The sequence below is a fragment of the Diadema setosum genome, chromosome 12, assembly GCF_964275005.1.
Source record: "Diadema setosum chromosome 12, eeDiaSeto1, whole genome shotgun sequence".
NCBI classification, from domain to species: Eukaryota; Metazoa; Echinodermata; class Echinoidea; order Diadematoida; family Diadematidae; genus Diadema; species Diadema setosum.
The window spans coordinates 19,024,151-19,046,994 of NC_092696.1; the positions used below are offsets into that span (position 1 = coordinate 19,024,151).

Here is a 22,844-nt window from a genome sequence, read left to right on the forward strand (position 1 = left end):
ATGCAAAATCCTGTGTAAAACTCGGTAATAACTTGTCTGAATTTTTTGTTTGTAACATCGGTGTACGCCAAGGAGAAAATTTATCTCCCCTTTTGTTTGCACTTTATCTTAATGATTTTGAATATTTTGTTAGTAGACATTATAAAGGGCTAGATATGTGCTCCTCTGCAATAAGGGAACATTTAAGTGATGAGGATGTTGAGGTCTTTTTGCGTCTGTATGTATTATTATACGCTGATGACACTGTAATATTTGCTGAGTCTGCTGAAGAGCTCCAGTGTGCTTTATCAGCTGTTCACCAATATTGTGATTTATGGAAACTCACTGTAAACACAAGTAAAACCAAAGTGGTTATTTTTTCCAGAGGTCGTGTTCGTAAGTTTCCTCAGTTTATGTTTGGGGAAAGTTCTCTTGACGTTGTATATGATTACACTTACCTTGGGGTTATCTTTGATTATAATGGCTCTTTCAATAAAGCAATGAAAAAACAGATTAATCAAGCACGTAGAGCTATGTTCCATTTGAAAAGCAAAGCCAGGAAACTATCTTTGCCAGTCGATGTGCAATGTGAGCTGTTTCATGTCCTTGTTGCTCCAATTTTACTGTATGGAAGTGAGGTTTGGGGTCATGAAAATTTAGAATGTATTGAAATGTTTTATAAGAAATTTCTTAAGAGTCTTTTAGGTTTGAAGCGTGGAACAGCTAACTGTATGGCGTTTGGTGAGCTCGGGAGGGTAAGCCTGACTTACAACATTGAGAAGCGCATGGTGAACTTTTGGCTTAGATTAAATGGAAATGTAAATGGGAGATCAAAACTGTCTTGTATTATTTATAACCTTTTACGTCAATTGCACGATAAAGAAATTTTTAGGTCTAAGAAGTGGATAGTAAAGGTGAAAGATATTCTCGACAAATGCGGTATGTCTAATATTTGGTCTGATCGAGCCATTATCCTCAATTTAAAATGGGTTGAATCAGCCGTCAGTCTTCGTTTAAATGATATTGGTCAGCAGAACTGGTGTGCGGAAGTTAATAGAAACCGCCTTTGCACTAACTATAGGATTTTTAAAGAAAGCTACATTTTTGAGAAATATTTGATTAAACTTGATTATTTGGAACGGTTAGCATTATGTAGATTTAGATGTGGAAATCACAGATTACCTGTTAGTGAAGGACGTTATCTCCCTAATCAACAAGTTAAATCCTGCACCCTGTGTAAAATGAATGATCCAGGTGACGAGTTTCATTTTTTGTTTAAATGTCCATTCTTTGAAACGGATCGCAAAGTTTTAATTAAGACCTATTATGCTCGCCGACCGAATGTCTTGAAAATGAAGCAGCTTTTTAATTCTAAGAACGTAAGAGTTTTAAAGAAATTGTCACGTTTCTGTCAGATCATAATGGCCAGATTTTGATGTCTCGTCATTACTTTTCTTTTACATTGTACATGTATATATTGTAAGATACTACTGCCACTGTTTGCCATTAAGTACCGATTGTCTTACTTATTCGATCGTTTTTTTTGTTAACCGTCGTTGTTTGCTTTTTGAAGTTCATTATATGTATATAGTATATATATGCTTTCTGTATTACATCTTTATTTATGGCTTTGTTTAGCCATAAAACATTTACTTGTTTGTTATTCTTCCATGCCCCCTGGCGGGGCCGTTCAAGAATAAAATTCATTGTCATTGTCATTGTCATTGTCATTGCCCTTTTGGCTTTCCATACAAGTTAATAACCACACCAACTTCAACTCACTGCATGCTAGATCGTAAGAGTTCTGTGATGCTAGATGCTGCACCCATTACCAAAGCCTCACATCACATGACGAAGTGGAGCGCTGGATTGAGGTAAAGTACGCTGCACTTTCGTTGTTGATATCCTTGTATGTAATGTGATCATAATCATTCGGGATTAGATTCCAGGCTTGTATGAGTTAGACAGTTTAACTAGTTGTTAAATTTGCCATCCAGAACCTCAAAGACTATTTACTACACTTCTACAGGTTCCAATTTTACTCCGTGCCCGCGGTATTGACCCCAATCGGCAATGATCGGGGACACCTGTACAGTGCTGCAGCTGCGTCGGGCCGGGTAGGTTTGGAGTTAAAACTGAGCGTTTTAGTATGGATAGAAGTACCAATAACAGTGGTTATCGTTTGATTGAACTTTGTAAGAATTTTGATGTTAAAATTGTTAATGGTAGGTTTGGGAGTGACAGTGGTGTTGGAGATTTTACCTGCCAGAATGCCAAGGGTAAAAGTGTGGTTGATTATGTGCTTGTGTCATCTAGTCTAATGCCTAAAATTTCTGATTTTCGTGTAAATGCCTTGGATAAATGTTTGTCTGATGCTCATGGGGCTGTTTCAGTTCAATTTTGTTTTAATACTAATGGAAGAAAAGTTGATATTGGAAGTCGGTCTCTTCATGATGACTTAGTCAGTATCCCATCTTGTGATATGCCAATGTATGTCCCTCTCAAGACCAAGTGGGATGATGACCTTAAAGCTGTTTATAAGAATGCATTTAATTTAGCCGATATTGAGAGTCTACATTTCAAACTTGACAGCTTGAACGTTGATCATATAACCCAGGCTGAATTAGATGGCATTGTTCAAGATGTGAATCAAATTTTTATTGCCCCTGCCAAGTCCCTTGCAATGTGTAAAGATGTTGTGTTTAAATCAAATAATTTAGCCAAAAGTGTTCGTGCTCGGAATAAGCCTTGGTTTGATAAGTCATGTGAAGTGCAGAGGAAACTGTATTTTAAAGAGAAACGTAGATTGAAAAGGGAGAATACCGATGTGGCTAGAGCTGAATTACAAAGTAAAGCTAAGTCATATAGGAGATTTATTCGGAAGGCTTTTAGAAGTTATAATAAAGATTTGTGTAATCGTATGCGAAATTTTAAAACTTGCAAACCAAAAGAGTACTGGAACATTTTAAATCAAGCAAGCAATTGTGGTGATCAGCTAGGTAAAATAACATTGGATATGTTTAAAGGGCACTTTGAAAAGTTAAGCACTAAGCCTTGTAGTCCAACTTCTGAGGCTGGTACAGATTTTGATCCCTCACTAATTACACACTCTAGTATTAATGAATATATTAATAGAGAATTTATAGAAGAGGAAGTTTTGAAAGTCATTACTAGTCTGCGGAATAATAAGGCTTGTGGAATTGATAACATTTTGAATGAATATTTGAAGAATTGTCCAAGTGCATTGGTTTCATTTATAGTTAAGTTGTTTAATATCATTTTGATGTCAGGTGTAGTTCCGTCAGTATGGTGTTTAGGGATGATTAAACCTTTGTACAAGAAGAAAGGTTCGCTAGACGACCCTGACAATTATAGGGGAATCACCCTTCTTAGTTGTTTAGGGAAGTTGTTTACTGCTTGTATTAATGTGAGGCTTACAGAATATTTAGATTGTGCTGGAGTGATAGGTGATGAGCAAGCTGGATTTAGGGGGAGCTACAGTACCTTGGATCATATACATGTATTTACATTACATGGGCTGATTGATCTGTATTTACAACGGGGAAAGAGGATTTACTGTGCCTTTATTGATTACAGGAAAGCTTTTGATTTAATTGACCGGTCTTGTTTGTGGTCAAAATTGATTTCAAGTGGTTTAAATGGAAATGTTATTCGTGTTGTTTTTAACATGTATGAAAATGCCAAATCTTGCGTTAAGCTTGGGCACAGCATTTCAAACTTTTTTCCATGTAATATTGGGGTGAGGCAAGGCGAAAATTTATCTCCTTTATTATTTGCAGTGTATTTAAATGATTTTGAATATTTTGTTAGCAGACATTATAAGGGTCTTGATATGTGTGCATCTGAGATAAGGAAACATCTCAGTGATGATGATGTGGAAATTTTTCTTCGCCTTTACGTGTTATTATATGCTGATGACACAATAGTCATGGCCGAGTCAGCTGATGAATTGCAATCTGCTTTGTCTGCTGTTCAGCAATATTGTGACCTTTGGAAACTATCAGTTAATACAAGTAAGACTAAAGTGGTTATTTTTTCAAGAGGTAAAGTTCGTAAATACCCTGTTTTTTCTTTTGGTGAAAGTCAGCTTGATGTTGTGGATGATTATGTTTATCTTGGAACAGTGTTCAACTATAATGGATCATTTAATAAGGCTATTAAAAGACAAGTGAATCAAGCTAGGCGGGCCATGTTTAATTTGATCTGTAAGGCTAAGAAGTTATGCTTACCCGTAGATATACAATGTGCTCTTTTTGACCAGCTTGTTGTTCCAATTTTATTGTATGGTTGTGAGATTTGGGGTTTTTGTAAGCTGGATTACATTGAAATGTTTCATAAGAAATTTTTAAAAAGTATCCTTAGGCTTCAGCGTGGTACTGCAAATTGTATGGTGTATGGGGAATTGGGCAGGTTCTCTTTAACAAGTACGGTAGAGAAGCGTTTGGTTAATTTTTGGGCGAGGATTAGTCAAGGAAAAAAGTCTAAGCTTTCATACATTATTTATAAATTGTTACGCCAGCTACATGATTGTGGTGAGATTGAATCAGAGTGGATCAAGAACGTTAGAGGTGTTTTAGACAAGTGTGGTATGTCAAATTTATGGTTAGAGGATGTCCCACTGAATCTAAAATGGGTGAAATCATCTTTGAATCTTAGGTTGGATGATATGGACAAGCAAAATTGGATTGCTGAAGTGAACAGAAACCGTTTATGTTTTAATTATAGAATTTTTAAACAGGAGGTTGGCTTAGAAAAGTACTTATTAAAGCTGGATGTTGTGGAAAGAATAACTCTATGTAAATTTCGTTGTGGGAACCACAAGCTGCCTATTGCTACTTGTCGATATTTACCTGATCAAGTATCCCAATTATGTACTCTATGTAACTTGCAAGTTCAAGGGGATGAATTTCATTACTTGATGGTTTGTCCTTTCTTCAGTGAAACACGTAAGAGATATTTCTCACGCCGTCCTAACGTTATTAAATTTCATCAATTATTTAGTAGTAAGAGTATTAAATCGTTGAAGAATTTGTCTAGATTTTGTAAGATAATTATGTTGAAGTTTGTCTAGAATCATTTTTAGTAGTGCCAAAACTGTGAGGTGTGCAAGTTGGCACAGTGTGCTCTATTTGTTGTTAAATCTTGCCGATATTATATTACATGTATTTATGTGTTGTGACTGCCAAAGATTTAATTTTTTTTTTATTGTGTGTTTTATACTCATTGTATTTCTTCCATGCCCCGGGAGGGGCCGTTTTAAGAAATAAAATTCATTGTCATTGTCATTGTCATTGTCATTGTCATTGTCATTGTCATTGTCATTGTCATTGTCATTGTCATTGCCCAGGCTACAGCGCGGCGCAGAGAGAGGCTCTCGCGCTGTGCGCAACCGGTAGTCGGGGGTTTATGTTCCGCGGAGACTTCCCACATCTGGCTTCACGTAAATCCCCTCTAAGAGTCTAACATTTACGGAGGAGAGCAGTAAAAATAAGGAAAAAAGATAAAAAAAAAAAATCCTCCGGAAAGACGGATTTTCTTTTTCTTGTTTATCTATTAATTCTGCCTCCTTCAACCCTGTCTATGCGCTACGTAGCCTGGCGCCTGCCTGGCCAAACAATCGGAGCATTGCCATTGATTGCCAAGACGACTAACGTTAGCATGGTTAGGCCATAGTATAGGGTCTAAGTAGGCCTACTCTAAGATACATTAGATCTAACGTTAGATCTAGCTGCTACTAGTAGGCACTAACCGTACGTTTAGTGCTACTGCCAGCCTGAGCACTCTGCTCTGCTGGCTGGCAGGAGGATGGGGTGGCGTGGATGGGGTGATTATGCCATGCATGGCAAGGCAAGTAGACGTTTGCCGATAGGCCTAGATGTAAATTTATTACGATAAAGGTTCTCATCATCATCAGTTCACCACTCATGCCACGGATACAGGAACAGAACGAATGTTCCAATTCCATGACGCTGTGGTCGGGTGCAGATGCGACTTATCATAATGTTTAATCATATGTGGCCTTGGATTTATCTGTAAGGATGGCATTGATACATTATATGTAATGCCAATGGCAAAGGGAAGATTACTGTATACGCAATAATTTTCGAGTACATAAATTTTCGCGAATTGCCGATGTCACATATTTTCGCGAGTGGTTAAATTCGCGATTGGGGGACCAGAGAAAATATGAAGTGGCAAAGAAAGTGTGAATTTTCAACTTACTAGCAACGAATGCTACCACAGCGACCGCGACTGGGCTGTATATACTAGAACTAGTAGTTAAACGTGGACATGATATATGTACGTAAACAAGCTTAGCGTTAGCCAGTATGGTCTGTTCGGTAAGCCGTAAAATGTTTGTATCGTCAAGCTAGGCAAGGGATTCATTTTGGAAGGTAATATTTTCGCGTGTTGTTAATTTCGCGAATAGCTCCCGACTCGCGAAATTCGCGAAAATAAAACCCACGCGAAATATATAGCGTATACAGTATTCCAGTCCCTGTCAATGGTTCTGGGCAGATAGAGTACAAATCATCTAATGTCTGTCGGTGCTGATGGACTCGTATACTGTTGTGGGCATACTGTTGTAAAATGCTGACTTGAGCTGTTGAGTGATTAGAATTTTTTTTTCTTTTTTTTTTTGGTGATTTTTTTTTTTGGTGATTTTTTTTTTTTGGTGATTTTTTTTTTTTTTTTTTTTTTTTTTAGATTATGAGAAACCTGTTACATGAAATATTAAAGAGCATATAATATTAAAAGTAAAGTTGATGAAAATTGGTTTTGAAATGGCTGAAATAGCCCAAACAAAGCGATCCTCATAATCATAGGTGGGACCCACCTATTATTTGGATAAATTTGCCTTTGTTTACTTTTTCTTGCTTTCATGAACTAAAGTTTGAATTCCTAATAGAATTGTACTATGCTTTTTAACATTTCATTAAGTTAAGTGGTTTCTTACTACTGTAGGGCCTAGCCTATCTTGCAAAAAGTTAAAAGCCGAATCCTCACCTCACCCAATACAAAACCATCTCTTTAACATACTTGTTAGCCCTTTTTTTGCTAAGGCAAATAAAAAGCAAAACAGGACGAAAAACAAAAACTGGGCAAAACACCCATCTCTAGTGTCTAACGTCAATGTCACCACTTGTATGTATTTCCTATGCACTCCCAGGTTGGTGAACTAACAATAGACACTGAATTAGTTCGCCGCCCATAGCGTGCCATGTATTATTAGCGCATGTGTTGTACACACACTTCAATGAAGGATGCATTGTGCATCATCGCGTTTGAAAAATCTGCCACCTGAAGTCCATTCGAAATCAAAAACATTTTCGCATTAAAAATGTTTTGTCAACTGTTACTTATATGGTAAAATACATTTTGAGTACAATTTGTGTTTTTATGGAGGAAAAAAGTGAATTAGGAATGTCTTTTAGAACGATGAAAATCCGTCGTCCAGCTGATCTCCGATCGCGGCGCGCGTTACATGCGATGTGAATGTCTGGCGACTTTAGGTAGTGGCGACTTGATGGTGATCGACATTAGACATGCGTGTAGCTGTTGGTAATCATGTAGAAATGCACACCATGCATACGTAGCTGTGAACACTGCCTATCCAATATTATATCAGTATTAAACGTTAAATTTTGCTGGTACTGTGTTTCGTAATACAGTGTCATCCAGTAGTTTGTGTTGTTCATTATTCAAGCCCCTTACCCATTAAAAATTTCAAATAAGTAGGTTGTAATGATTGCAAAACTTCTGGAATATACCACATAAACTAGTTAAAGTAGTTTATAGCATTGATTTTATTTATATTACCTCTTGTTTTAAAAAAAAAAAATATCTGGCATTTATGAGTGAAGTGAAGTAGTGTCTACACGTAATCCTTATGACATATATGCTTAAAAAAAAAAAAAAAAATTAAAGTGAATGCTGTGGAACCACGCTAGATACGCTATGAAATTCTGGAGCCTTTCAGTTGCATATGGATTGTCCTCTGACACAATACACTCTAGCGCGCCTCACTAACTTCATTTTAACCAGGACTCATAACCTTTTCTTTGTAACCCTCCGCCTTTAAATAGGGGTGTAAGAATGTGTGTTTTTCATTTTTCACAGGTGCTGATTCTTAACTTGTCTTCCATTGCCAAGGGTCTGGCACCCACAGCCATGGGGAACCACTATGCAGGGTTCAGGGCAGCACTCCCATCTCTTTTGTGTCTTCTTCTGGTCCCCATGCAAGACGTTCAGGCGGCCCAGCCCCCAAATATTATCTTCATTCTTGCCGACGACCTGGTAAATATTGTTGTTGTCATGACTGCTGTGACAGCATTGTTTGTACGGTTGCCCTTTTCTTTAGTTCTTTCTTTCTTTCTTTCTTTTTTTGGGGGGGAGGGAGGTTGCCTCATCTATATCTTATGATAAACAGATGTGACTCTCTGTAAGCATAAAGTTGGTTTCTGGTGTGCAAATTTGAGCAACTTTTGCTTTCTGCTGAACTGATGCGAAATTTTCAAACTCGCAAATATTTGTTTTAGAACTAATTATGTTTAGAACGTGTACAGAACTTATAAATCCTGTATGAACTTGGTCAACAAGTGGAGGTCATGAAATTTGCCAAGTGTGAAAATTCAGTTTACACTTTTACATATGTGCAGTGTTGTGTGTCGCTGCTATTGTTCGCCTGCAATATAACCAACTTACGGCGAGACATATTTTCTCATGATTTTATCCCTGGTGAACACTGCATCTTGTAAATTATACAATAGGAATATTATACAAATGTACCACCACAGAATTGGAAAAGAGTGCATTTTATTATTTAAAAAAATGTCCCATAATGCATTATTGATAAATGTTTGATATTTTGTAAAGATTAACTTACCTGGTATACTTCTTTTGCTCTTACATGTATGTAGTGTAATTCCATATTGTGTATCATTGCATTAAATGCACCTTTCATTTTGTGCTTACTGATACAAACAGGTACATGATGTATCTAGCAAGATCTGCTCTAATAGATAAATGCTTGATTTCTGACCGCATTAAATATAGAATTTCTCACTCTACTGCTTCCATTACTCATACTACTACTTTCCACTGTCACTAACTGCTGCTGCTGCTACTACTACTACTGGTACAGATAATTTTTATGTACCAGATAGTGCTACATCTACTGCTACAAGTACTTCCATTGGTAGAAGAGAGTGAGAAAAGTTTGATTAAGTAATGGGACCTTTTACCTTTGATTCCCTCCCTCCCACCCCCTCCCTTCCCCTCCCCCTTCCCCTACCTGCAGGGATGGAATGACGTGAGTTTCCATGGCTCCTCCCAGATCCCCACCCCAAACATAGACACCCTGGCCCAGGAAGGGGTGATGCTGACAAACTACTACGTCTCCCCAATCTGTACCCCGACGAGGAGTGCCATCATGACCGGACGACACCCCATCCACACAGGTATTGCGATAAGGAAGTGATGACGTAGAGGTCATATACCGTATGTCCCTCCAAAAAAAATCACAGTGGGACCCTCTGCAATTGAACTTTAATAGATAGTGAATCAATCCAAATACAATTTCAGGGTATACAAAATTACCCACAGCTTACGGAAAACCCCATCCGATTTGCTGCAGTGGTCAAAGAGAAATTAGGAATTTTGTAGAGTATGTCAGAAATCCCTTCCCTTCAAGTTCTGTCCATTGTGTTCACACATTATGCAGTTCCAAGAGCGTCAGAATTGTGCTAAACTTTAGAGTCAGACTCGCGATATGCTCTATACAACCATCCACATTTCTCTGTGACCACTGAACCAAATTGGATATGGTTTTCTGCAAAATATAACTAGGATGTTATATTCTAAGACTCTGAAGTAGCATTTAGACAATCATCAATCAATGCGAAAATCCGATAGTATGTGAGGTTTTTTTTTCGGAGGGGGGGGGGGGAGGGAGACATACCATACATCTAGTACGCATTGGCGAGGAAGCATAGCTAGATGCGTCTGCAGGAAGATAAAATGATATGGGCATACAACTGTAGATGAGCAGCTTGCTGGATTTATACTTACGATAGCATGAAATATGACTGCACTATAAAACTGAGCATGTACGTGTCCTGAGATTTGGCAGATAATGTGACTAGATTTTAAATGAGCAAAATGCACCTTTAATCAATGTTGAGCAATGCATTGCCGTGATTATCATTCTTTTTTTAATGAAAAAAAAAATATAAAAAAAGATACCTTTCTACTGCCGTGGAAGACAAGGTATTCTATGGAATTTGAAGCACTGGCAAGAAATACATGAATCTTTGTGTTTTCAGAAAATAATAACACAAAATACAATGGAGGTTTGGATTAAGAACTTGCCTCAGGAAGATAATGTTTTGCTTTATCTTTTTTTTCCCTCATGAACAGAAATAGATGTGACAGGGCCAAATTTGCAGCTAGTGTTGTGTCTTTGTTTTTGTTTTTGTCTAAATATCCATGAAAACCTACCAATCCGTCAAGCCCACTGCTTAGCTGTAAATTTTCATATGATGAAATATGCTTTAGTTTGCCTTGAAGTGGTGTGAATGCCATTAAATTGCTACAGTTTACCTATTGTGTGCATGATTTGTACTGTCCAATACACACTTGATGATGATTGTTGTTTTGTTGTTGTTATTGTCAGTATCACTACACTGCATACTAACTAAGCAAACATTTCTTGATTCAGAAGTCATAATTGCATGCATGCCTGCTATTTGTTTCCACAAGTTGCTGGATTTATTGAAGTTAATGATTGAATGAATGCAGATAATTACAGTGTACTAAACAAATTGATGGTTTCAAACTTTTGCTAATATGCACAAGTTTAAACTAAAATAAACTTTATGTATTAGAAGTATTTGTTGTCCTATTGTGGCAGGGAATCGCATGTGCACCTTCCAACCATCTGTGTGTTCCTTATGGGCTGTACACTTGCTAAACTCATTGCTGACACCTTCACTGACATTAGAAAAATTGTTGAAGTCACAATACATTTTATGAGAGAGACATCTCCTATGTTTTGTTATCTCTTCACTACTGATGGCCTTGCTAATCCACAGAGAACACAAAATAAAATAATGTATCCTACCTCAGGGCTTGTCATTTAACCCATTGAGGACAGACTAATTTTGCTATAACACGCATTTCCCATAGACCCCATACTTGCCAACTAGTAAGATTTTATCAGATTCAGTAAGATTTTTTACGTTAAAAATAGCAAAATCAGATTTTCTGTCAGAGAAATCAGATTTTTAAAAAATATTTAGATATACCTTTCATGTGTATTTTCTGAAGATTTGACCGAAAGTAAGATTTTTAACTTCAGTTTGCATAGAAAATAAGATTTTTTGCAATCCATGAGTAAGATATATTTCATCTTGAAATGTTGGCAGGTATGAGACCCCTGCCCGAGTATACTCTTGACTCGGCCTCAGTGGGTTAATAGCGGTGGCCCAGTGGCCCAGGGCCGCCAGAAATAGATTTTGGGCCACCACTTTTAACTCTTTGTGTGCCGCGGTGTAAACTGCCTGTGTGCCATATTACTCTGAGAATGCAACACATGAACACTTTGGGGAAACATTCTTTTTAGAAAAGCCATACATAGAGACGTTTCTGGTAGACATGCATTGAGCAAAGTTAGGGGAAAATTCCAAGCTTTGCTGCAATCTGAATTTTATGACCAAGCTATATGAATCCATTCCTCTCGCAAATAACCAGTACAGCAGTAGCTGTGCTATAATGTATGTTCTCTTCCAGGGGCCCATTTCAGATGTGACAAGCTACTGAAATCCTTGCATCTGATTGGCTGAGAGCAAATTTGTCATAGAAATGTGGCGGTTGTCACTGATGACAAGTTTTATGAAACGGGCCCCAGGTCTGGTATAGTCATGACTTTTGTAGGCACATCCGCGACAGGAAATTAGAATTTACTTGAAAAGTTCCCATGGAACACCACTACCTGATTCAAACGCCCTGCAACACAAGCCACATTTTTGAGGAATAGAAGATATTTCATGGGTGAAGCTTTCATTGTAATTTTAAGTTGATTGGCATTTGGAGATTTATTGATCGGCTTTGGCGGGATTGTGTGTTTTGAGCAAAATATATGCGAACTTTGGTGTTATTTGAGTCAGGCCTGCGCATGCGAACGTGGCACAAAAAGAGTTTAAATATAAAGAAAAGATACACATACATTTTGGTGACCCGATTGGGCCACCAAATTTCATTGTTGGGCCACTAAAAGAAAAAGCTAGTGTTGAGCCTTGTATGCTGTAAAAATGCATCTCTCTCCCTGTCTGTCTACATTGTATTTTTTTTTCTTTTACCTATATTTTTGCCTAACTACAGTGCATCTACATGTACCTGCCTAGATGTGTACAATGTCCACCTAACTTTCCATTTGTAAAGTCTTCTATTCTACTTTACCCATTGAGGACGGACTGATTTTGCTGCAACATGCATTTCCCATAGACACTTGCCCCAGTATACTCGGGACTTGTCCTCAGCGGGTTAATACAGGACTGGTGTACCTTGCTGTCTCTCTATCTACACACTATCCACCTATTCTTGTATCTGTCTACAATGTTATACCCACCCATGCTTCTCAATCAATTTTCAACCTGGGATCTACTTTAGTTCTTACAAACTTTTTGTAGGCCCATAAATAGATCGAGTATGAATCTTTTGTATTTCATTTTTTGGCCTACATCATAGCCCACCTGGGAGACCTTCGTTGCCCATGGGTTTAGAAACATGGTATTATGCATTGTAGCTAAGATACTGGCAGTATTCCTCGTACCGATATTCCTGTATTCCAAACTTCCTGTGCGCCTGTCTATCTGAATATCTATTTAGCTATCTTGATAGATATATTTGATATCTGACTTTCATAATGTAAATAGAATGATATCAGACAAATAAGAATGATAAGTCTCATTAAATCCGGACATAAAGTAACATTCTAACTTCTCACGCCATATATTTTGCTGAGTTGTTGTTATGTGAATTTTGCAAGTCAGGTGCTGTTCTGGATTTTAACAACACACTAATATAAAACATGGACTCTGATACCAACCTAAATGCATTGTGCAAACCTGGTATAACATGTACCTACATGCACATGCACTGGTATGCAGTTCACAGCATGTGAACAAGGTGCGTGGTATTAGATAGTAGGCCCTCTCTAAGTCTCAGAGCGCATAGTGTGTGAATGGATTCATGAATTTGACTGACTGCTCATAAAATTGTTGGGAAGTTTTGATTCAGAAAAAAAAAAAAATAAATATATACATGTATGTACATTGTATACTCGCACTCGCTATTAAATATGATGTATACAGTGCAAGCGAAATGAGATCCAATCAGACATATATAAATTAGAAGAGGTGTAATGTCATGACCGCACAGCCTGCCAATTTGTTTCTAATGTATACATGTTTGTTATTTTTTTGCAGTTTTTTTTTTTTTGACCGGGGCGTATTAACAATTGCAGCCCTTTATCCCCCTCCCCCCGATAGTCATAGTTGCTCGCTTATTGCAAGACTGCATTGAGACACTAGACAATGGAACCTTGTTATAACAAGGTCAGATGTGAATAGCGAGATACCTGGTATAACAACATACAATGTAAATTTGCCCATCCCATACCTTTCATATTCTTTACTTGTCATCCCTGATAGAAATAGACATACCTGAAACGAGAAAATTTGCAGTTGTCCCAAGCAGACCATTGTAGCAAGGTTTCTCTGGATTGGTTTACCTCAGATTCACAAAATACAAGCAAATATCTTCCGTTTGGTACCATATTCCATGAGGCCTGGGACACGCCCCCCCCCCCTCTTTTTTTTTTTTTTTTTACATCATTAACATCTAAAAGGACAAGTCCTCTTTTACAGACATTTGGATTGAGTGTATGCAACAATATTTATTAATAATAGAACACATTAGTTAGAGTTTGATGAAAATCGGACAATCCAATCAAAAGTTATGAATTTTTGAAGTTTCTGCTTGCAGTCACTGCTGGGTGAGAAGACTGCTACAGCTTGTGATGTCACATGTGTAGAACGATGTGAAGAACTTACACTGTATAAAGAAAATTCAACATATTTTTACTTTTCTCGCATAATAAAAGAAGACTTGACTTGCCTCTTTCAGAAGGCAGGGGGAATGATATTACCTTTAACCCGTTGAGGACGAGTTCCGAGTATACTCGGGCTGGGCTCTATGAGAAATGCGTGTTGTAGCAAAATCAGCCCGTCCACAACGGGTTAACACACATACAATGTATGTACGTCAAGTGACTTGTCGAGGAAATGTGCACTTTTTTCAAAAAATAAATATTTGTGAAATTCTCTGTATATTTTCCTTATATCGTTCTATGCATGTGACATCATACACTGTAGTGTAGTAATCTTCTCTTCCAGCAGTGACAGTGCAGATAATTTATAAATTCAACACTTTTGATGGGTTGTCTGATTTTCCCCAAACTTTCACTGATGTGTTCTACTAATATTGCTGCATTCACTCAATCCACACAGCCTATGAAGATTGACTTGTCCTTTAAACATATCATGGCTGTGCTCTTTAACTCCTTACAAGCACACTTGCACAAAATTTCCACTAACAAGTTTGTGCATATTTCATGTGATCGTTCCCATAAAGTGACAAGTACTTTTCTCGCTTGGATCGCTTTGCTACCGACAGGTCTTCTGCATGGAGTTATAGACTCTTCCAGACCATACGGGTTAGGGTTGGAAGAACAGATAATGCCTCAGTTTATGAAGGAGCAAGGGTACAGCACACACATGGTTGGAAAGGTACTTTTTTTTTTTTTTCAAATTGTCATATTTTGTTGTTCATGTTGCATTTCTTAAAGGGTGTGTACAGTTCTGGTCGAGGTGAAGATTTAGCTTTTAACGATTTGTGAGATATTCAGAAACCACCCTACGAGATGTCAAAAGCATGCGGTTCTAAGGGGTATCAAAAGTTTATTTGATAAAAATCGGTTTTGAAATGGCTGAGATATCCAAAAACAAGGTGAAACAAAGAGATACTAATAAAGTTGGGCCATGTCGCCTTTTATTATTAGCACTTTTTGGGATATCTCAGTCATTTGAAAACCAATTTTCATCAAATAAATGTTGAATCCTTCTTAAAATTACATGCTCTTTCATATTTCATAAGAGGCTTTTCATTATCTCACTTAGGAATGTTCAAAACATGAATCCCTACCTCAACTAGTACTGTACAGTCCCTTTAATATTCAACCCATTTTGGCTGTTTGTGTTTGTATTTATTTGATTTAAATATTTGTTTATTTCTGCTGTTCTTCCTTAGAACTCAAGTCAAAGGTTAAGATTGGTAATGGTTAGCCCACTTGAAATGCAAGAATCTCAACCATCATGATTTGATTTTTCAAATTATTGTCAAGGTGGGTAACCAGTGCCATTCTTTGCCTTTGATAGAGAAGTGTGGAGCAGTATAATGCAGGACTTACCTGTGCCATTATGTTATTATGCATGTTATGTCTAGGACTTCAAAGCAGTACTATTATAGCTGATGAACCTTATGGTCTCGGGCCCGATGAGACCACCATGCCACAATATCTTTGGCATCTCGGCTACCGGAGCCACATGGTGGGAAAAGTAAGTACAAACCTCATGCAACACCATGCAAAGTAAAATACTTGGTGTCCAATAGAGTACTGAAGTGTGATATCATACCCAGTCCTCACCAGGGTGCTGGTTCTTAACAAGCTTGTGTCTGTGAATACAGTGGTTGCTATTTTTAACCATGCTCTTTACAATTGTACCTGGTTCCATCCCACATGTGGCTGTGAATACAGTGGTTGCTACAGTATTTTAAGTATGTGCCATGGTGTAAAACTCCTGTGTGCCATATTATTCTGAGACAGCTCAACTTAGTCATGCTTTGGGAAAACATTCTGCTTTTCAAATCGATGTAGCTTTTGTAGATTTTTGTTACCCCGACCTCTAATGAACAAATATGAAGAGAGGATGCCCAGCTTTGCTTTGATATTACTAAACTGAATGACAAATCTATGATTATTTTTCTTTCAAATGACCAGTAGCTACATTATTGTTGAGGCATTACTTTTGCATGTAACAGTGACAAAAAGTTAAATTAACTCGCAAATCCAGTAAGGAACACCGCTTGATATTCATTCACAACATTAATGCCAGCTACGTGTGACAGGAATGGAACTGCAAGAAACGCTTTCATTGTACTGTGGCATTTGGCGATTTATCGATCGGTTTTGGGCGGGTTTGTGGATTTGAGCAGAATATATGCGAACTTGGCATGCCGTCGACCGAGTCAGACGTGTGAACGCGGCACATAAAGAGTTAAACCATGTTCATGAAACTACTTGGTTTCAACCAACTGCCCAGAGTCTTGTGCAAGAGTATTTTGTGTGGAACCTGCACTAAGTTATGAGAAAAGACTGACATCATCATTTTGACAATTGCCAAATTGGTGAATGAGGAGCTGTCATGGCTCAATGGAGAGCTTGCAGACCTCAAACCTAAGGTTCCTGGTTCTAGTCCCCCTGGCTCCAGGGGCCGTGCCCCAGGCAATTTAGGCACTTCATGCGAATTAACTACCAGTATTCAGTAGAGGTAGTTTTGATACCGGGTACATTAAAAGCGATCATGACTGCATCACAAAACTGCCAAAAATAATTTCATTTAAATAGGTGAAGATTTTAAAAAGTTTTACAATTACATTCAATTCAAATGCAAATGGACTTTCCTTAAAAGTAGGGGATACCTTTTACAGACCTCCCAAAATGCAGCAAAACATTAAATATGAACCTCAGGGGACTTGTTTAGGCCACTGCTGAGAAATTTGAAAGTCAACAGTTATCTACAAGTTGAATAATGCACAAAACTCAACTACTCAGTAGTTCTGTGTGTCAGCCACACTTAAGCCTTTTTGTTGCAGTCTTCTGTATTTTTTTTATCTATAAACACAAATCTAAAAGTATAAGAGCTGATGTAATAACATATAGAGTGTGTGGCAAGAATGTATATAGAAATGTTTGTAAGTTTTGATGAACTTTCTTCACAAAATATACATGATGGACACACATGCAGTGCATGGGTCTGCAAAGGTAGCCTAGTAAGGTACTGGAGTTTATGGAGAGCCCCGAAAAAAATTCAATTCACAATCTAACGGTCAATAAAAATGTACTAAATGTTACCTTCCACTTCCAATACTTTATGGGAGTTTCTAAAATGATACTCTCTTCAACATACCACTGTATTTGTACAACTCTTCATTTAAGGCATGCAAATGGGATTCCCTACCTTTAATCCACATAAAGAATGACAAAAATGTACACCCTATGGAAAAGTGTACCGAAAAGTGTGAGTTAATTTTCATGTATTCAAGTGTTCAATCGCACCCAGAGGTGCTCTGTGAAATCAATGGGACATAGCACTAAGATATAGAACTCGGCAGCAACCACTTCGAAGGGATTACAAGACTAGGCTACTTACTAAGACCAACTTTCAATACAATAGCATCATCCGCTCAGAAGTTATTAGAGTTGGAAGTGAAGAGTATGTATAAGAGAGTTCTTAACAAAGGGAAGAGGGCCTCTGAGACAAACTTAATCACACTATCTCATAAAAAGAACCAAAATAAAAAAAAAAACAAGCTCCTGTTCGTGTTGTTTGTGTAGTCATGCACCATCTTAATGGTTTTGTGATGCATGATCACAATCCCCAGTTGCTTACACACCAATTCAGTTCAATTCAATTTATTTCACATCTCTTAATGATGATAATAATAATAATGATAATAATAATGATAATGATGAGAATAATAATACTGATAATAATTGACATTTCTAGAGCGCCTTTTCCACTGGAAACAAAGTGCTATGAGATGTCATCCCTGGTCGCCATTGGAGATAAATTACCAGGCAGTGACAGTACAAGTCCAGTGCACATGGGATATCAAAATAATTAGGTCTTCAAGTTTTGTTTGAAGTGATCCAGTGGTGGTGATGATTTCAGAGGAGGAGGGAGCTTTTTTGAAATAAATACATTGCACAATTACCCCATACAATATTACAATAATATTATGAGAAATATGTTAAAATCATACTAGATTTTCAATGGCAATATATTTTATCAAATTATTCAGTACTCCCTTATTTTTTTGTATTTTAAAAGAATTATGATTGTTATGATCTTTCCAACTTAAACATTCATTGATAACACCCCAAAATGTAATTTACTATTAGCTCTTTTAATCTCAACATCAATAATTCTAATATTGATAAAATTTGCAACATTTACATTCCGAGACTTCAAAATCATATAATATATCTTTGTATAAATTTGGTAGTTTGTTGGCTAGAAACCATGGTTGCACTTTTTTCATTTTAGTACAGTATTGTCAAGCTGACTAATCATTGCAACATGTTTTCTAGGTAAAAACAGGCTGATGTCATCAGCAAATAAAATTACAGATAAAGTATCACTGGCTTACACATTACAAGTCATTTATAAACATTAAAGATAATAGTGGTCCAAGGTTTGATCCTTGGGGGCACACCAACTGAAATATATCCCTAAATTGTGAATTAACATGATCTATATGAACATATTGCTTTCTATCACTTGAATAATGCTGAAACCATTTCATTGCTGTATCCCATATACCATAAAAACTAAGCTTATCAAATAAAATAGAATGATCACTACAATCAAAAGCTTTCAATAATTCAAAAAACAACAACAACAAACAAACAAAACAAAACTACAATGTACTAGTAATTTATCTTCAAAAGCTTTGTCAAGTTTATTTACTAAATCAATTATTGTATATCTCGTATTGCATCCTTTTCTAAAATCAAATTGGCGTCAATATAGAATGTCATTTTTTTTTAATAGAACATTTTTTTTGTGTGTGATTTTTTTTTTCTAAATAAATATTTTACTAAAAATTGATAAAATAGAGACAGGTCTATAATTATTTACAGATGTTTTATTGCCTTTCTTAAAAATTGGTAACACTTTGGCGATCTTTAATGCATTTTGAAAATGCCCTATTCAATAGAAGCATTGAGATATTGCACAAAGAAAACACAATTGCAGCAATAGAATTTATTAACTACTTTTGTGGAAAATCCATCATACCTTGCTGATTTATTAACATCAAATTTTAAAACTACATTTAAAACATCTGAAAGTGTTGAGATAGGACTAAAACAAATAAAGAATTGCAGTAACTTTTCCATGCAAATATTTTTAAAAAGAATCATCTTCAGATCTGCTTAAAAGTGCGTTAAATCATGAATCTCTTTTCCAAGTTTATCAAAAAAAAAAATTAATTAAACACATCACTTATTTTTTTATTTTTTTTTTTATTTGTGATAGACCTTCCCTCAAACCTAATTTCATTTATTATTTCTCTTTTTTTTTCATATTTGATATTTCATTTATAACTCTCCAAGTGGTTTTTGCATCATTCATATCGTTGTTTTATTAAAATTTGATATCATAATTTTGTTTTGCTGTTCTTATATATCATATTGTTAATTTTACTTCTATGCTGTTCATATATTTTCTTTCTACTACAATGTATCTGTTTATGTTGTATCGGTTTCTTAAATATTTGTTAAACGAAGCATTTTTGTTTACACATTTTTTTTTTCAAATTTCTGAAGGTAACCAGGGCTTTTTATGTTTATTTTTCCTTTTTCTAACCTTTATTTCAGGAAAAAACTCCTTATATAATGTACAATTCAGAATAAATATCTATAAACCCTGTTTATATTTTTATTTGCATCATTTATATCCTTCAAAAATCTTGTATCCAATCGTATCAAAATCTTATCGTATACCTCAACAAAAATGCTTTCGTCGGCATCATTGCAAATATCTAAGGCTGTTCTTCTTTTGAATTTGATATCATTTTGAATAAAAATTCCAGCTCTTCCTCCTCCCTTTCCCTGTCGAGCATTACCAACAAATGTATACTGTGGGAGAGAAATGAGCCCTTCACCATCTTTCAACTGTGTTTCAGTCACCCCTATAATTGATATTGACATACATGTATATGTAACATTTCTACACATTGACAAAAATTATCGAAATTGCATTTTAAACTACAGCAGTTAAAATGAAACAAAGATGATATACAGTTGAACCTCTCTTATCCGGCCTCCCTTTATCCGGATATTATACGGACGCAATCTCGCCGTGATTTTTTTTTTTTTTAAATAATTACGGGAGGAAAGGGGGATTCCCAACTCCTTGAGAACTCGTACACTAACACACATGAATTACATATTACTTCCAACATTAACATACACCTCTATTTTGGGGTCTGTTACTGAGTGTAACAATGAAAAGGCTGCAGTATACACATTACTACATGTTGTACTACAATGGGCTACATCAGTACATGTGTATGTATATGTACATGTTTAAAGCATTGAGTCTCCCGTATCCGGCCAAATCCCTTATCCGGATGAGCCCCGGTCCCGACTTGTCCGGATACGAATGGTTCAACTGTATGTGGATTCTCAATTGATTTTAATCACAGAATTCACTGGGAGTATTTATGCATTATGAGTATTAACTTCACTATCAAATTCAGATGTATGTATGCATCATATTGTTGAATGTTTCCATTACAAAGAAAACAATTATTTGCAATTTATGTTAGAATTCTGCCTGTTACATAAAACACAAACACAAGAAATCAACATTTGATACTTAAACCAGGATATACATATACCTCCCCCCCCCCCCAAAAAAAAGAAGATAATCTTTAATTCAATACAAAAAAGGTAAGTTGTACACCAGGTGACTCTCAGTTATACTTTGTATAGGACACAGAACTTGGAAGTATGGCTCGAGGTAGGTTAGTTGCCAATGAACTAACATCAAAATGTGCCTTTGGAACTCTGAAAAGTTCTGTGACGTGTTGACGCAAAGCAGTGTTTCTGAAATAGTCACTCAAAATCCATCAATTATGAAATGTCCTGGTGCAACATACCTTCACAGGTGTTCTAATCCATTAAAAGAGCCTAGATACTTTTCAATGACATGTCAAGGCATATCTTTTTGCTCAATCATACACAATTGTGTGTGCTTTTTCTTCTTCTGTTAGGCGTTGTCATTGTATTGTATTACTTTGTATTGTATTGCACTGTATTGTAATGTACTATTTATTTGTACCTTTTCTATTTTCTTAAGAGAGAGCAGAAAGCGCTTTGAGTAGTTTGTAACTGGACATAGCGCTTTATAAGAAATTACTTATACATATGATATATATATATTATCACCTGGGTATCCCTGCTCAGATGATACATATTTACAATTTCAGAAAGTAGAGTTTGACAGCTCCTTACAACTCACACCTCACATGAGGTATGTTGCTTGCTTGTCTCAAAACAACCATAGCTTTCATTGCCTTCTTCTCTACATGGTAGATGACATTCTTTACTTCAGGTATAGATAACAGGAAATTTCTGCTTTTATTGCTTTTTGACAGTGATTGCTATGGACTTCAAACTATAACATTATACAAATAGTGAACGGTCACGAGTGCGATGGTACAAGATTTCGCATGAGGTGAAAGTTAGAGCCGCTCTATTTTCGCCTCGTTGAGTAGTTCGCCTCGTTGAGTAGTGCGCCTCATCTTTCACCGAGTACGGAATCTTGTTCCATTGCATGAGTAAAGACAATAAAAACATTGTTGATTTTATACAACACCTCGAACGTCAACAGATGTGGTTGTCACAGAATTCTTGAATTTAGCACAGAAATGACAACATTTTTCTGTGAAAGATGCATGAGTAGCTGCACAGTCACAGTCTCCGTGTGTACGTACACTCGCAAAACCGATCAGTTGAAGTTGTTTGCAAAAACGAGTGACAAAAGTATGCGCCTTAGCGCGCTTGTAATTGTTGAGTGCGTGCGAGAAATGTTTGTTTATTGTGACATCGGAGCCATGCGATGGAACAAAAACTCTGATTCAATCGTGAGTTTAACATTGGAGTCAATGGAAATGGTTGACGTCAGCCATGCGCTATCCATTTTGGCTAAAACAAAATTGCAACGTGCGATGGAACTTCAACTGAATGTCACGTGATGGGTAATCGACCAATCAGATAGCTACATTCTTTTTAGGTGTTGTTATAGTAAAGATCGGTTTCTAAAGGGCACTTGCAATAATTCAATAATACCCTTACCTTCATCAGACCACAACATTCAAAGAGTTCCTTTACAATTGGACAAAATCAAAATGATAAAATAACATATTTGTTTCCCCTCTGCCCTCCATCTCTTTATTTATTTTTTTCTGCCAAATTTTCTAGTGGCATCTTGGGTTCTTCATGGAGGATTACATCCCGAGCCGACGTGGCTTTAAGATTGGTTTCTAAAGGGCACTTGCAATAATTCAATAATACCCTTACCTTCATCAGACCACAACATTCAAAGAGTTCCTTTACAATTGGACAAAATCAAAATGATAAAATAACATATTTGTTTCCCTTCTGCCCTCCATCTTTTTATTTATTTTTTCTGCCAAATTTTCTAGTGGCATCTTGGGTTCTTCATGGAGGATTACATCCCGAGCCGACGTGGCTTTGATTCATTCTATGGTTACTATGGGGGAATGCAGGATTACTTCACTCATGAATCAACTGAGGTGAGAGGAAAGCACCTCTGTCTTGATACAAACAGAGATGCCAAGTGTGATCCTTTTTATTTTAATATTTTGTACAGGATTTTATTCTGGGATATTATATATATATATATATATAT

At 36.6% G+C, this 22,844-nt stretch overlaps 1 protein-coding gene across 1 annotated transcript in view; it reads left to right on the top strand.

The window, feature by feature from the left end:
• Window positions 1–913: 913 nt before the first annotated feature.
• Window positions 914–22,844, top strand: part of LOC140235779 (arylsulfatase B-like) — a 40,702-nt gene continuing 18,771 nt past the window's right edge. The window contains exons 1-6 of the mRNA XM_072315786.1: window positions 914–918; window positions 1,817–1,853; window positions 8,122–8,298; window positions 9,302–9,461; window positions 14,737–14,849; window positions 22,618–22,728. Coding sequence (XP_072171887.1) covers window positions 914–918; window positions 1,817–1,853; window positions 8,122–8,298; window positions 9,302–9,461; window positions 14,737–14,849; window positions 22,618–22,728 — 603 coding nt within the window. The remainder of the gene's footprint in view (window positions 919–1,816; window positions 1,854–8,121; window positions 8,299–9,301; window positions 9,462–14,736; window positions 14,850–22,617; window positions 22,729–22,844) is intronic.